The sequence below is a fragment of the Salvelinus fontinalis genome, unplaced genomic scaffold (genome assembly GCF_029448725.1).
Source record: "Salvelinus fontinalis isolate EN_2023a unplaced genomic scaffold, ASM2944872v1 scaffold_0103, whole genome shotgun sequence".
Taxonomy (NCBI): Eukaryota; Metazoa; Chordata; class Actinopteri; order Salmoniformes; family Salmonidae; genus Salvelinus; species Salvelinus fontinalis.
Genome location: NW_026600312.1, coordinates 359,138 through 376,375, shown reverse-complemented (window position 1 = coordinate 376,375; position 17,238 = coordinate 359,138). Strand labels below are relative to the sequence as shown.

The window sequence follows — 17,238 nt, the reverse complement described above, 5'->3', positions numbered from 1 at the left end:
ATTATCTCCATCATCAGTAACCACCAGTTGTCATATCAAGTATTACTGTCAGGTTATATTATCTCCATCAGTATTACTGTCAGGTTATATTATCTCCATCAGTATTACTGTCAGGTTATAGTATCTCCATCATCAGTATTACTGTCAGGTTATATTATCTCCATCATCAGTATTACTGTCAGGTTATATTATCTCCATCATCAGTATTACTGTCAGGTTATATTATCTAAATCATCAGTATTACTGTCAGGTTATATTATCTCCATCATCAGTATTACTGTCAGGTTATATTATCTCCATCATCAGTATTACTGTCAGGTTATATTATCTCCATCATCAGTATTACTGTCAGGTTATATTATCTCCATCACCAGTATTACTGTCAGGTTATATTATCTCCATCAGTATTACTGTCAGGTTATATTATCTCCATCATCAGTATTACTGTCAGGTTATATTATCTCCATCAGTATTACTGTCATGTTATATTATCTCCATCATCAGTATTACTGTCAGGTTATATTATCTCCATCAGTATTACTGTCAGGTTATATTATCTCCATCATCAGTATTACTGTCAGGTTATATTATCTCCATCATCAGTATTACTGTCAGGTTATATTATCTCCATCATCAGTATTACTGGCAGGTTATATTATCTCATCATCAGTATTACTGTAAGGTTATATTATCTCCATCAGTATTACTGTCAGGTTATATTATCTCCATCATCAGTATTACTGGCAGGTTATATTATCTCATCATCAGTATTACTGTAAGGTTATATTATCTCCATCATCAGTATTACTGTCAGGTTATATTATCTCCATCATCAGTATTACTGTCAGGTTATATTATCTCATCATCAGTATTACTGTCAGGTTATATTATCTCCATCATCAGTATTACTGTCAGGTTATATTATCTCCATCATCAGTATTACTGTCAGGTTATATTATCTCCACCATCAGTATTACTGTCAGGTTATATTATCTCCATCATCAGTATTACTGTCAGGTTATATTATCTCGTCATCGGTAACTACCAGTTGCTCCCAATACTCCAGACCAGTACCCCCCCCCCTCCCGTCCTCCCCAAACATACACACACCTACCTCCTTTTAAGTCTTTCTTCAGCAGCTGGTAGTGAGTGGTCTTTCCTTTGTTTACAGTGCTTACTGCTAACCTAACCATGGGATCCGACTGAACGTAATCGGGTCCGCATTTATGAACTGTAAGCAATTTTAAACACTTTTTAAAACTTACGTTACATAGCCACGGTAAACTTCTCTATATGGATTGAAGTTTTTCAATTTATGGCTAACAAATGCATTAGCCAGGTGGTGGATTGAGGAAATTGAGCAGAGAAAAAACAAAACGTTTAAGTTAACGTTATAGCTATTATATTTAGTTAGTTAATTCGCTACACGCATTGTATATTACTAGATGTAAACAGTAAGCAACATAGATTAGCAGAATTAGCCATCTGGCTAGCGAATAAACTAGGCTGAACCGGTAGCTAACCATGACAACTGCACCGTTACACTTTAGCCAGCTGTTCTATTCGCCTTGGAAAACAATGTATAGCTTTCTTCCTCTGTATCGTCTGCAAACACATTCCGGAGAATGTCACGGTCTTGTGTAGTCTTTACTATAATTGTGTGTGAAATATATAACCTTTGGGTGAATGTCATTTTCTTGTTAACATTTGATTTGAATTCGGCCACCTGTAGCATACTATACTTTTGTTGCTAGCCGATTCTCAATCAAACTTTAATCATTCTAGATAGTTTTTTTTGTACATTCGGCGAACAGTTCTGACTATAATTGACAGCCATGTAAACCAATGACAGGACAGAAAAGTTTCGTGTACACTATCGTTGACATGGTTACTCGTTGACATTACAAGATTCTGAAAAACGGAGGCGGGACAGTAGTTAAGCACGGGTGGATGCACTTTCTAGGTGTATGGATTTTTGACCAGCAATTTACGGACAATAATTACAAAGTTTGTAAACTATCTTTATATTCATTATAAACACAAATACTGAAGCCTAAATGACGACAGTGCAGTGCTAGTGATACAATCAACAACTTGTACTTTTTCGTTATCATCTTAGTTTGTTAGATACGCTTGCTATGGCTACCTAGCTAGCTACTGTAGTCAGCTAACGTTAACTAAGTTAGCTCTCTATTCTCGTCCTCTCATGCAAACGAGCTGCTAAGCTTCGCTAGGTCTCTCTTTGACTAAGTTTAGCTCACTTGTAGGTTTATCAGCAGTTAGCAAACATAGGTAGTTAGCTAGAGGGTGAGGAGAGGAGGCTCTCTTGTTGCTACGCAACTGTATGACCTCCTGTCTTCAACACCTGTGGAAAGGTGAGTCGCGAGTTACCGCCCTCGGTTTTGAAATCATCCTTCCCATTGGACAATGCAATGCGTCTTCTAACCCCACCCACGGGCAGGTGTGGTTTTGTGCCAGTGGTTGAGGTGCATTCGTTCACCAAGGGCTGTTGTAGAACGCAGTATTCCTTCCTTGGCATTCAACATGGCATTGCGTTTAAAATGACTTTGGTGTTTATTTATCTCATAGTTCTTTCCTTTATATGACTTCTTGAAGGAGTGTACACTTGGGGACCTTCTCTTCTTTCCTGCATGGCTATAAGACAGTGCTTCCCAAACGTCTCGTTGAGTACCCCCAACCGTTCAACTTATTTGATGTATTCAAGTGCTATTCTACTGGTCAACTAAGCACCAAGACCTTAATTGGTAAAATAAATAAACTGCAACACATCCAATTATTGTGGAAGAGCTGGGGGTACTCAAGGAGAGGTTAGGGGAAACACTGCTACCAACCCCAATGGTACTGTGCTGACTCAGATGTGTTCCTTTCAGGCATGTGACTTTGATTGTTGTTCTATTGTCTCCTGTCCTCTGTGTGTTGTATTGGCTACCATCACTCACAATGAGTCCTTGGTGCTGTTTGTCCCTCCTGTCTCTACGTAGGTGACCCCTGCCTGACCTGTGACAAGTCACATCATCCTCAGAGAGTGGCACCAGCATGGCAGGGCTGGCGTTGGAGTGGAGGGGCTGACATCATGCTCTCACCCTCCTGACACATTTTTAGAAAGCCCTAAATACTAGAAGGAGAGAGGGAGGAAAAGCCTTAGAGGGAGACAGACAGTCCTTGACAGTGGAGAGAGAGAGAGAGACAGAGAGAGAGAGACAGACAGAGAGAGATAGAGAGAGACAGAGAAGAAGGGAGGAGAGGAGAGACATTAAGCCTCATCAAAAGAAACAACAGTTCTCTTTCACAATAAATCTCATCGACTTACCATGCCAGCAAATACTCATTGAATGGAATTGAGACCACAAAACTCACATCAGTCTTTTCAATCTCTCCTCTTCCCTGGTTGTTGTTCTAGGCCCAAATTACAATATGTTCTCAGTCAACTTACCTGGTAACATAAGGGTTGGATAAATTACATCAGTCAACTTACCTGGTAACATAAGGGTTGGATAAATAACACCAGTCAACTTACCTGGTAACATAAGGGTTGGATAAATACCATCAGTCAACTTACCTGGTAACATAAGGGTTAGATAAATAACACCAGTCAACTTACCTGGTAACATAAGGGTTGGATAACTAACACCAGTCAACTTACCTGGTAACATAAGGGTTGGATAACTAACACCAGTCAAGTTACCTGGTAACATAAGGGTTGGATAACTAACACCAGTCAAGTTACCTGGTAACATAAGGGTTGGATAAATAACACCAGTCAACTTACCTGGTAACATAAGGGTTAGATAAATAACACCAGTCAACTTACCTGGTAACATAAGGGTTAGATAAATAACATCAGTCAACTTACCTGGTAACATAAGGGTTGGATAAATAACACCAGTCAACTTACCTGGTAACATAAGGGTTGGATAAATAACATCAGTCAACTTACCTGGTAACATAAGGGTTAGATAAATTACATCAGTCAACTTACCTGGTAACATAAGGGTTGGATAAATAACATCAGTCAACTTACCTGGTAACATAAGGGTTAGATAAATAACATCAGTCAACTTACCTGGTAACATAAGGGTTGGATAAATAACATCAGTCAAGTTACCTGGTAACATAAGGGTTGGATAAATAACATCAGTCAACTTACCTGGTAACATAAGGGTTAGATAAATAACATCAGTCAACTTACCTGGTAACATAAGGGTTAGATAAATAACATCAGTCAACTTACCTGGTAACATAAGGGTTGGATAAATAACATCAGTCAACAATAACAGAACAACGGGTCAAAACAATGTTCAGACAGACGGACACCTCGTCCAAGAGACGTCATGGAGGACATGGGGGTCTCACAACCTTACCCTCGCCTCCTCACCCCCACCAGGGTGGGCGTATCCGGGGGGTGGAGGTGGCCCGCGGGAGGGCAGGCTATGGGTTCACCCTCTCTGGCCAGGGCCCCTGTGTCCTCAACTGCATTCTAAAAGGAAGTCCGGCGGACTACGTGGGTCTCCGCTCCGGTGACCACATCCTGTCGGTGAACGACATAAACGTCTCCAAGGCTTCGCACGAGGACGTCGTCAAGCTGATTGGCCGATGCACGGGGGTTCTGCACCTGGTCGTCGCCGAGGGAGACCGGGGAGGCCGTCGTCACGGACACGGTGGTACCAACCGCAACCGTCGCCACGGAAACAATTCAGGAAGTCCAGCCGGAGGAGCGGCAGTCGCCGCGGACTCGTGCTCCAGCGACGAGGAGTTGTGTGGTTTCCATAACAACAGCAGCGGAGGCGGAAACAACAAAAACGTGAAGCCGGGTTCTCGTGGTAACGGCGGCGGCGGTGGAGGAGGAGGAGGAGGAGGAGGAGGTGGTTGGTTCAAGCCCAAGCTGGACTCTAAGACCCTGGGTATTAACAGGGCAGAGAGGGTGGTGGCGGAGATGCAGTCTGGAGGAATATTCAACATGATCTTCGACAACTCTTCACACTCCTCCAGCAGTTCAGAGAAAGGTAGCCATCTACCTGTTTTAATGTAGCAGTTTTTTTTTATATATATTACATCACATTTTTTGCTGGTTTCCCGTACACAGTTTAATGGAGATTCTCAATTGAAAATGCTTTTTTGTTCAGGACTAACTCGGCTTAATCTGTGTCTGGTAAACTGGCCTTTTATGTGTGTTTCTGCATAATGTACCACCATGCTCAAATAAACTAACCCTAAACCTAATCCTAAAGACAGGGTCATCGCTCCTCCTCCTCCTCCCCGTGTCTCCTCTTCCTCGTCTGCGTCGGCCAAGCCTGCGAGGCCCCTGTCAGAGCCAGAGTTCCCCCCGTACCATAAGGGCCGGGGCCGGTCCCACAGCAACCCCAACCTGCTCTCTGAGGAGGAGATGGACAGGGTTCTAATGGCCGACGACTCAGTGTTCCTGGACGGGTTCCATCTGCAGGAGGCAGAGCTCCAGGTGTGTGTATGTGTGTGTGTGTGTGTGTGTGTGTGTGTGTAGTGTGTGTGTGTGTGTGTGTGTGTGTCTCTGTGTCTCTGTGTGTGTGTGTCTCTGTGTGTGTGGATTTGTCCCAAAAGGCACTATGTTCCCTGTATAGTGCATTACTGTTGACCGGAGCCCCAAACAACTACATTATCAGCTAGGTATGATACCCACACAGCTACATTATCAGCTGGATATGATACCCACACAGCTACATTATCAGCTAGGTATGATACCCACACAGCTACATTATCAGCTAGGTATGATACCCCCACAGCTACATTACCAGCTAGATTTGATACCCACACAGCTACATTATCAGCTAGGTATGATACCCACACAGCTACATTATCAGCTAGGTATGATACCCACACAGCTACATTATCAGCTGGGTATGATACCCACACATCTACATTATCAGCTGGGTATGATACCCACACAGCTACATTATCAGCTAGGTATGATACCCACACAGCTACATTATCAGCTAGGTATGATACCCACACAGCTACATTACCAGCTAGGTTTGATACCCACACAGCTACATTATCAGCTAGGTATGACACCCACACAGCTACATTATCAGCTAGGTTTGATGCCCACACAGCTACATTATCAGCTAGGTATGATACCCACACAGCTACATTATCAGCTAGGTTTGATGCCCACACAGCTACATTATCAGCTAGGTTTGATAACCACACAGCTACATTATCAGCTAGGTTTGATACCCACACAGCTACATTATCAGCTAGGTTTGATACCCACACAGCTACATTATCAGCTAGGTTTGATACCCACACAGCTACATTATCAGCTAGGTTTGATACTCACACAGCTACATTATCAGCTAGGTTTGATACCCACACAGCTACATTATCAGCTAGGTATGATCACCACACAGCTACATTATCAGCTAGGTTTGATACCCACACAGCTACATTATCAGCTAGGTTTGATACCCACACAGCTACATTATCAGCTAGGTTTAATACCCACACAGCTACATTATCAGCTAGGTGTGATAACCACACAGCTACATTATCAGCTAGGTTTGACATCAGTGAATGTTGTAGTACTGTTTTTACAATATATTTAGTCTTTCTGTCCCTCTCCCTCCTTCCAGGTGGAGGTGGAAGGGGAGGACTTCTGCCTGGAGCCCAGTGAGGGTATCCTGAACGTGGGTATGATGGTAGGGTACCTGGGCTCCATAGAGCTGGCCTCCACAGGAGCTAGTCTGGAGAGTGACAGTCTGCAGGCCATCAGAGGAAGCATGAGACGACTCAGGGCTGAACAGAAGATACACTCCCTGGTCCTCATGAAGGTACGGGTCGCTTTGGATTGTTTGAATGGTGGGTTAGTTGGTTTATTGAATCGTTAGTTGGTTAGTTGATTGATTGATTAGCTGGTTAGTTGATTGGTGGGTTGGTTGGTTTATTGAATGGTTGGTTAGTTGATTGGTTGGTTTATTGATTGAATAGTTGGTTGGTTAGTTGATTTGGTGGATTGGTTTATTGATTGAATGGTTGGTTAGTTGATTGGTGGGTTGGTTTACTGATTGAATGGTTGGTTGGTTAGTTAGTTGGTTGGTGGATTGGTTTATTGATTGAATGGTTGGTTGATTGGTTAGTTGATTGGTGGGTTTGTTGGTTTATTGATTGAATGGTTGGTTGTTTGGTTGGTTTGGGTTGGTTCATTGATTAAATGGTTGGTTGATTGGTTAGTTGATTGGTGGGTTGGTTTATTGATTGAATGGTTGGTTGGTTTGGGTTGGTTCATTGAGATGTGTATATGTAATATGGTTGGTTGGTTGGTTTGGGTTGGTTCATTGAGATGTGTATATGTCATTTGGTTGGTTGGCGTTGGTTTATTGATTGAATGGTTGGTTGGTTGGTTTGGGTTGGCTCATTGAGATGTTTAGATGTCATATCACTAAATTGTACTTTGACCCTGTGCTCTAACCTGTGGGTGGGTCTCGGGCCGTTGTTGCAAAAACAAACAATCTCTGTTTCCTCGGTAAAGAAGGACCTTAAAGTGTTCTTCTTCTTGGACTAGACGACGGTGGGTTTCTAAAATAGAAGGGGTCGTATCTGTGTTACACGTTGTTCTTCACAGGTGATGCACGATTGTGTGCGGCTGTGCAGCGACAGGAGACAGGTCCTTGCTACCTACCCCGCCGAGAAGCTAGCCTTCAGCGCCTGTTGCCCCGACGACCGACGCTTCTTCGGACTGGTCACCATGCAGGCCACCCATGACGACGACGGTCACTATGGCAATGGTAACCGGGAGGAAGAGGGCGGGCTGAGGACTTCCTGTCACGTGTTCATAGTCGACCCGGAACTCTGTCATCACCAGGTAGGGTTGGACAAAAGGTCAAAGAAGACCGTTTCAATGACCTCCAGCTAATAATAACATCCATATTAAACTGACAGATTTGAACATTTACAAACTAGAAGTTATTTAAAATATTTTCGAGGGGTCCTAGAGTCCTGGGCCCAGTTTCCCAAAAACATCTTAAGGCTAAGTTCATGGTTAGAACCTTCGTAGCAGCTTCGTTAAATCTCCCAGCTATTTCCCAAACCCGTCGTTATTAAACGTTGCACTTGAAAACAGACGTAATCTAACCGCCTGGCCTCAGACCACTCGTGGAACAGCCTGAGTGTGTAGTTCGATGCTTTTTTTGTTGCCCTCCCGCGTCATTTAATACACAGAAGACCTCCACTAAACATAGAATCATAATGGTTTATCAGTCTCTGCGTGACCGCTGATAAGTTCAGAACAAAATAGTACCAAAAAAGTTGCCAATTCCTTTACAATTGATACAAACAAGCGACGTGTGAAAATATGCTTCAAATGAAAACCCAGATGACTTATACATATAAACACACTAGATGACTGTATTAACATATAAACACACTAGATGAATGTATTAACATATAAACACACTAGATGACTGTATTAACACACTAGATGACTGTATTGACATATAAACACACTAGATGACTGTATTAACACACTAGATGACTGTATTAACACACTAGATGACTGTATTAACATATAAACACACTAGATGACTGTATTAACACACTAGATGACTGTATTAACATATAAACACACTAGATGACTGTATTAACATATAAACACACTAGATGACTGTATTGACATATAAACACACTAGATGACTGTATTGACATATAAATACACTAGATGACTGTATTAACACACTAGATGACTGTATTGACATATAAATACACTAGATGACTGTATTAACATATAAACACACTAGATGACTGTATTAACATATAAATACACTAGATGACTGTATTAACATATAAATACACTAGATGACTGTATTAACACACTAGATGACTGTATTGACATATAAACACACTAGATGACTGTATTAAAATATAAATACACTAGATGACTGTATTGACATATAAACACACTAGATGACTGTATTGACATATAAACACACTAGATGACTGTATTGACATATAAATACACTAGATGACTGTATTGACATATAAATACACTAGATGACTGTATTAACATATAAATACACTAGATGACTGTATTAACATATAAACACACTAGATGACTGTATTAACATATAAATACACTAGATGACTGTATTAACACACTAGATGACTGTATTGACATATAAACACACTAGATGACTGTATTAAAATATAAATACACTAGATGACTGTATTAACACACTAGATGACTGTATTGACATATAAATACACTAGATGACTGTATTAACATATAAACACACTAGATGACTGTATTAACATATAAATACACTAGATGACTGTATTAACATATAAACACACTAGATGACTGTATTAACATATAAACACACTAGATGACTGTATTAAAATATAAATACACTAGGCTGTAGGACTATTACAGTCATATTGAAATACATTTGATGTTCAATCAATTGACTTCTATTTTGCTACTTGTAGGTTACTGTCTGTAATTTGTCTCAATATATTTCATGATGTGGAGCCTGACATGTACACAATGATGATGTGCCTAATCTGTGATTTAATGCATTTTTATTGGGTAAGCATTAGAATAAGACGCCTCAATATTTGGAGCCTTTGGTGGTATTATCTTTCTAAGAGCTAATCCTTCGTCAGTATTGTGAAATAATTATAATGTTAAGGTAGGATTTAAATGGAGAAAGCTGATCCTATCAGTATCGACAAATGGACTTACTGGTCCTGGAATGTTCCCAGTAGATAAAGAGGACTTACTGGTCCTGGAATGTTCCCAGTAGACAAAGAGAACTTACTGATCCTGGAATGTTCCCAGTAGACAAAGAGGACTTACTGGTTCCTGGAATGTTCCCAGTAGATAAAGAGGACTTACTGGAATGTTCCCAGTATATAAAGAGGACTTACTGGTCCTGGAATGTTCCCAGTAGACAAAGAGAACTTACTGATCCTGGAATGTTCCCAGTAGACAAAGAGGACTTACTGGTTCCTGGAATGTTCCCAGTATATAAAGAGGACTTACTGGTCCAGGAATGTTCCCAGTAGACAAAGAGAACTTACTGATCCTGGAATGTTCCCAGTAGATAAAGAGGACTTACTGGAATGTTCCCAGTAGATAAAGATGACTTACTGATCCTGGAATGTTCCCAGTAGATAAAGAGGACTTACTGGTCCTGGAATGTTCCCAGTAGATAAAGAGGACTTACTGGTCCTGGAATGTTCCCAGTAGATAAAGAGGACTTACTGGTCCTGGAATGTTCCCAGTAGATAAAGAGGACTTACTGGTCCTGGAATGTTCCCAGTAGACAAAGAGGACTTACTGGTCCTGGAATGTTCCCAGTAGATAAAGAGGACTTACTGGAATGTTCCCAGTAGATAAAGAGGACTTACTGGTCCTGGAATGTTCCCAGTAGATAAAGAGGACTTACTGGTCCTGGAATGTTCCCAGTAGATAAAGAGGACTTACTGGTCCTGGAATGTTCCCAGTAGATAAAGAGGACTTACTGGAATGTTCCCAGTAGATAAAGAGGACTTACTGGTCCTGGAATGTTCCCAGTAGATAAAGAGGACTTACTGGTCCTGGAATGTTCCCAGTAGATAAAGAGGACTTACTGGTCCTGGAATGTTCCCAGTAGATAAAGAGGACTTACTGGTCCTGGAATGTTCCCAGTAGACAAAGAGGACTTACTGGTTCCTGGAATGTTCCCAGAAGATAAAGAGAACTTACTGATCCTGGAATGTTCCCAGTAGTTAAAGAGGACTTACTGATCCTGGAATGTTCCCAGTAGATACAGAGGACTTACTGATCCTGGAATGTTCCCAGTAGATAAAGAGAACTTACTGGAATGTTCCCAGTAGATACAGAGGACTTACTGGTTCCTGGAATGTTCCCAGAAGATAAAGAGGACTTACTGGAATATTCCCAGTAGATACAGAGGACTTACTGATCCTGGAATGTTCCCAGTAGATAAAGAGGACTTACTGGAATGTTCCCAGTAGATACAGAGGACTTACTGATCCTGGAATGTTCCCAGTAGATAAAGAGGACGTACTGGAATGTTCCCAGTAGATAAAGAGGACTTACTGGTTCCTGGAATGTTCCCAGAAGATAAAGAGGACTTACTGGAATATTCCCAGTAGATACAGAGGACTTACTGATCCTGGAATGTTCCCAGTAGATAAAGAGGACTTACTGGAATGTTCCCAGTAGATACAGAGGACTTACTGATCCTGGAATGTTCCCAGTAGATAAAGAGGACGTACTGGAATGTTCCCAGTAGATAAAGAGGACTTACTGGAATATTCCCAGTAGATACAGAGGACTTACTGATCCTGGACTGTTCCCAGTAGATGAAGAGAACTTACTGATTTAAATTCTTCAACAACAAAAAGGGGGAGAAAAAATGGGATTCAGGAGTTGTTTTCTTTTGATAACGACTCAGACTGTAAAATGAATATTAATGTCAACTGTAATTCACTACTATAGATAAAAACCAACCATAAATATGATAAAATACCATATTTTCAGAGGGGTTGGAATAACCAGTTGTAAATCCGTGTCCATTGGACAGTAAAGTAACCTCCTCCTCCTTCCTCCAGGTCCATGTGGGTGTGGCCAGGAGGTTTGGGTTTGAGTGTACTCCTGATCCTGATACTGGAGGGTGTCTGGAGTTCCCTTCTACCTCCCAGCCTCTGCTCCAGTTTGTGTCTGTCCTCTACCGGGACATGGGGGAGAACATTGAGGGGGTCCGGGCGCGGGCGTTCGTTGATCCGGACAACGACCCACAGCAGGTAGACTTGTTAGTTCTGTTACCATCTGTTGTTATTTGATCTTCATTCCAAAAAGGATGTTGTTTTCTTTACTGTCTTGTTTACTTTAGTAGAGCTTTGACGGAACTTTAATGTTTAAATACTAACACTGTTGTCCGGAGTCTGGAGTGCCAGGTGGGCCGGTTTGCAGTTTTGGGACTTTTCTATTGGGTTTATTATTGGGTTATTAAGCCAGACAAGCTCAACAAGGCACAGAGAAAGTATTATCAATATTTTTCACAGAGAAAGTATTTGAAAATCTGGTCAAAATGTTATTTATACATCACTTTTCAATGATTATTGTTATTATTATTATTATTGGTATTATTATTGTTGTTGTCGTTATTGTTATTATTATTGTTATTATTGTTATTATTATTATTATTATTGTTATTTTTGTTATTGACAGAACCACAGCACCAGTAGCAACAGCGACAGCGGCATCGGTAACTTCCTGCCAGAAGAGAAGAGTAACCGTGTCTTATTGGTCGACCTGGGAGGCCATAATCACAACCCCGGTCCACGCCACTGGGACAGCCCTCCTCCTCCCTCGGCCCCGGGCTGGAACCAAGTCCCTCCCGGTGTCGTCCCTGGCCCCCCTCTACCCCCTCCTCCTCCTCCTCCTCCTCACCACAACAACAGCTACCGCCACGACCCCCCCCCTGCCATCCCCCCTCGAGGGGCCCACTCCTCCCACCCCTCACTCCACCACTACCCGCCAGGGAAGAGGGGAGGTAAGGGGGGAGGATCTGGAGGAGGAGCGGAGCAGAGCCTGGCCCAGCACCATCAGTCTCAACGCTGGTTACCAGTCCATGTCCTGAGAGACTGGAGACAACCAGGCCAGGCAGGACAAACACCGGGACAAGCAGGGCTGTGTAGTGATCAGGAGTCCTATGCTGAGTCAACGGATGGTTGGTCATCGGCTAACTGTAGCACCCTCCCTCCACCCATGAACAAGATACCTGCGGATCGCTACAGGGCTCCACTACCAGCCGGGGACCTGCCCCTGCCTCCACAGCCTCCCAGGCTGGCCACGCAGAAGGATGAGTGGGCTAAGAAGCTGTTTGGGGCCGCGGCCGGAGAGAAAGGACTCAGAGAGCCCAAGCAGAACGGGAAGAGACGTGGAAATGGGAAAGACGGGGAGAAAAAGGTAAGAGAGTCATACAGAATGTCATGGAGGTGTGTGTGTGTGTGTGTGTGTGTGTGTGTGTGTGTGTGTGTGTGTGTGTGTGTGTGTGTCAGTCCGTTTGTAGAAGTCTGAAGTACAGCATCAGATTTATAGTGATGTATTGGACTAACTTTTCTCTAGTAGTAGTACTGGTAGTATCTGTATTGTAAAGCTACAGTCCACACTACCGTTGTACTATGTTAGTTATAGTGTGTGTGTGTGTGTGTGTGTGTGTTTTTTGGTGCTGTATTGTAAAGGTCCAGAATCATATTCTACTATAGTAATAGCTGGTGGTCTGGGTTGTGGTGCTGTACTGTAAAGGTCCAGTCCAGAATCATATTCTACTATAGTAATAGCTGGTGTTCTGGGTTGTGGTGCTGTACTGTAAAGGTCCAGTCCAGAATCATATTCTACTATAGTAATAGCTGGTGATCTGGGTTGTGGTGCTGTACTGTAAAGGTCCAGAATCATATTCTACTATAGTAATAGCTGGTGGTCTGGGTTGTGGTGCTGTACTGTAAAGGTCCAGTCCAGAATCATATTCTACTATAGTAATAGCTGGTGGTCTGGGTTGTGGTGCTGTACTGTAAAGGTCCAGAATCATATTATACTATAGTAATAGCTGGTGGTCTGGGTTGTGGTGCTGTACTGTAAAGGTCCAGTCCAGAATCATATTCTACTATAGTAATAGCTGTTGGTCTGGGTTGTGGTGCTGTACTGTAAAGGTCCAGTCCAGAATCATATTCTACTATAGTAATAGCTGGTGGTCTGGGTTGTGGTGCTGTACTGTAAAGGTCCAGAATCATATTCTACTATAGTAATAGCTGTTGGTCTGGGTTGTGGTGCTGTACTGTAAAGGTCCAGTCCAGAATCATATTCTACTATAGTAATAGCTGGTGTTCTGGGTTGTGGTGCTGTACTGTAAAGGTCCAGTCCAGAATCATATTCTACTATAGTAATAGCTGCTGGTCTGGGTTGTGGTGCTGTACTGTAAAGGTCCAGTCCAGAATCATATTCTACTATAGTAATAGCTGGTGTTCTGGGTTGTGGTGCTGTACTGTAAAGGTCCAGAATCATATTCTACTATAGTAATAGCTGGTGTTCTGGGTTGTGGTGCTGTACTGTAAAGGTCCAGTCCAGAATCATATTCTACTATAGTAATAGCTGGTGTTCTGGGTTGTGGTGCTGTACTGTAAAGGTCCAGTCCAGAATCATATTCTACTATAGTAATAGCTGGTGGTCTGGGTTGTGGTGCTGTACTGTAAAGGTCCAGAATCATATTCTACTATAGTAATAGCTGGTGTTCTGGGTTGTGGTGCTGTACTGTAAAGGTCCAGTCCAGAATCATATTCTACTATAGTAATAGCTGGTGTTCTGGGTTGTGGTGCTGTACTGTAAAGGTCCAGAATCATATTCTACTATAGTAATAGCTGGTGTTCTGGGTTGTGGTGCTGTACTGTAAAGGTCCAGTCCAGAATCATATTCTACTATAGTAATAGCTGTTGGTCTGGGTTGTGGTGCTGTACTGTAAAGGTCCAGTCCAGAATCATATTCTACTATAGTAATAGCTGGTGGTCTGGGTTGTGGTGCTGTACTGTAAAGGTCCAGAATCATATTCTACTATAGTAATAGCTGTTGGTCTGGGTTGTGGTGCTGTACTGTAAAGGTCCAGTCCAGAATCATATTCTACTATAGTAATAGCTGGTGTTCTGGGTTGTGGTGCTGTACTGTAAAGGTCCAGAATCATATTCTACTATAGTAATAGCTGGTGTTCTGGGTTGTGGTGCTGTACTGTAAAGGTCCAGAATCATATTCTACTATAGTAATAGCTGCTGGTCTGGGTTGTGGTGCTGTACTGTAAAGGTCCAGAATCATATTCTACTATAGTAATAGCTGGTGTTCTGGGTTGTGGTGCTGTACTGTAAAGGTCCAGTCCAGAATCATATTCTACTATAGTAATAGCTGGTGTTCTGGGTTGTGGTGCTGTACTGTAAAGGTCCAGTCCAGAATCATATTCTACTATAGTAATAGCTGGTGGTCTGGGTTGTGGTGCTGTACTGTAAAGGTCCAGAATCATATTCTACTATAGTAATAGCTGCTGGTCTGGGTTGTGGTGCTGTACTGTAAAGGTCCAGTCCAGAATCATATTCTACTATAGTAATAGCTGGTGTTCTGGGTTGTGGTGCTGTACTGTAAAGGTCCAGAATCATATTCTACTATAGTAATAGCTGGTGTTCTGGGTTGTGGTGCTGTACTGTAAAGGTCCAGTCCAGAATCATATTCTACTATAGTAATAGCTGTTGGTCTGGGTTGTGGTGCTGTACTGTAAAGGTCCAGTCCAGAATCATATTCTACTATAGTAATAGCTGGTGGTCTGGGTTGTGGTGCTGTACTGTAAAGGTCCAGAATCATATTCTACTATAGTAATAGCTGTTGGTCTGGGTTGTGGTGCTGTACTGTAAAGGTCCAGTCCAGAATCATATTCTACTATAGTAATAGCTGGTGTTCTGGGTTGTGGTGCTGTACTGTAAAGGTCCAGAATCATATTCTACTATAGTAATAGCTGGTGTTCTGGGTTGTGGTGCTGTACTGTAAAGGTCCAGAATCATATTCTACTATAGTAATAGCTGCTGGTCTGGGTTGTGGTGCTGTACTGTAAAGGTCCAGTCCAGAATCATATTCTACTATAGTAATAGCTGGTGTTCTGGGTTGTGGTGCTGTACTGTAAAGGTCCAGAATCATATTCTACTATAGTAATAGCTGGTGGTCTGGGTTGTGGTGCTGTACTGTAAAGGTCCAGTCCAGAATCATATTCTACTATAGTAATAGCTGGTGGTCTGGGTTGTGGTGCTGTACTGTAAAGGTCCAGTCCAGAATCATATTCTACTATAGTAATAGCTGTTGGTCTGGGTTGTGGTGCTGTACTGTAAAGGTCCAGTCCAGAATCATATTCTACTATAGTAATAGCTGGTGTTCTGGGTTGTGGTGCTGTACTGTAAAGGTCCAGAATCATATTCTACTATAGTAATAGCTGGTGGTCTGGGTTGTGGTGCTGTACTGTAAAGGTCCAGTCCAGAATCATATTCTACTATAGTAATAGCTGGTGTTCTGGGTTGTGGTGCTGTACTGTAAAGGTCCAGTCCAGAATCATATTCTACTATAGTAAAAGCTGGTGTTCTGGGTTGTGGTGCTGTACTGTGAAGGTCCAGAATCATATTCTACTATAGTAATAGCTGCTGGTCTGGGTTGTGGTGCTGTACTGTAAAGGTCCAGTCCAGAATCATATTCTACTATAGTAATAGCTGGTGGTCTGGGTTGTGGTGCTGTACTGTAAAGGTCCAGAATCATATTATACTATAGTAATAGCTGGTGGTCTGGGTTGTGGTGCTGTACTGTAAAGGTCCAGAATCATATTCTACTATAGTAATAGCTGCTGGTCTGGGTTGTGGTGCTGTACTGTAAAGGTCCAGTCCAGAATCATATTCTACTATAGTAATAGCTGGTGGTCTGGGTTGTGGTGCTGTACTGTAAAGGTCCAGAATCATATTATACTATAGTAATAGCTGGTGGTCTGGGTTGTGGTGCTGTACTGTAAAGGTCCAGAATCATATTCTACTATAGTAATAGCTGCTGGTCTGGGTTGTGGTGCTGTATTGTAAAGGTCCAGTCCAGAATCATATTCTACTGTAGTAATAGCTGGTGGTCTGGGTTGTGGTGCTGTACTGTAAAGGTCCAGTCCAGAATCATATTCTACTATAGTAATAGCTGGTGTTCTGGGTTGTGGTGCTGTACTGTAAAGGTCCAGTCCAGAATCATATTCTACTATAGTAATAACTGGTGGTCTGGGTTGTGGTGCTGTACTGTAAAGGTCCAGTCCAGAATCATATTCTACTATAGTAATAGCTGGTGTTCTGGGTTGTGGTGCTGTACTGTAAAGGTCCAGAATCATATTCTACTATAGTAATAGCTGTTGGTCTGGGTTGTGGTGCTGTACTGTAAAGGTCCAGAATCATATTCTACTATAGTAATAGCTGCTGGTCTGGGTTGTGGTGCTGTACTGTAAAGGTCCAGTCCAGAATCATATTCTACTATAGTAATAGCTGCTGGTCTGGGTTGTGGAGGCAGCTTGTTAGAAGTGAACCCAACATGAGAAAAAACTGTATCAAACCACTGGAGTGGAAAATTACTCTCTGGAAATGTCCTGCCACTGGTGCTAGTCCTACAACTCTCTGGGTCTCTCTCTCTCTGCTTGT

The 17,238-nt window shown here is 42.3% G+C and overlaps 1 protein-coding gene across 3 annotated transcripts in view; it reads left to right on the top strand.

Annotated features, from left to right (window-relative positions):
- Nucleotides 1–1,109: 1,109 nt before the first annotated feature.
- The window catches only part of rgs12b (regulator of G protein signaling 12b), a gene marked incomplete at its 3' end in the record, with an annotated part of 145,386 nt that continues 129,257 nt past the window's right edge, over nucleotides 1,110–17,238 (top strand). For 2 of the 3 annotated variants that reach the window (XM_055911894.1, XM_055911898.1), the window contains 7 exon segments: nucleotides 1,110–1,233; nucleotides 3,003–5,024; nucleotides 5,250–5,476; nucleotides 6,627–6,824; nucleotides 7,616–7,855; nucleotides 11,608–11,799; nucleotides 12,227–12,967. In XM_055911894.1, coding sequence (XP_055767869.1) covers nucleotides 4,316–5,024; nucleotides 5,250–5,476; nucleotides 6,627–6,824; nucleotides 7,616–7,855; nucleotides 11,608–11,799; nucleotides 12,227–12,967 — 2,307 coding nt within the window. 3 annotated transcript variants of the gene reach the window in all.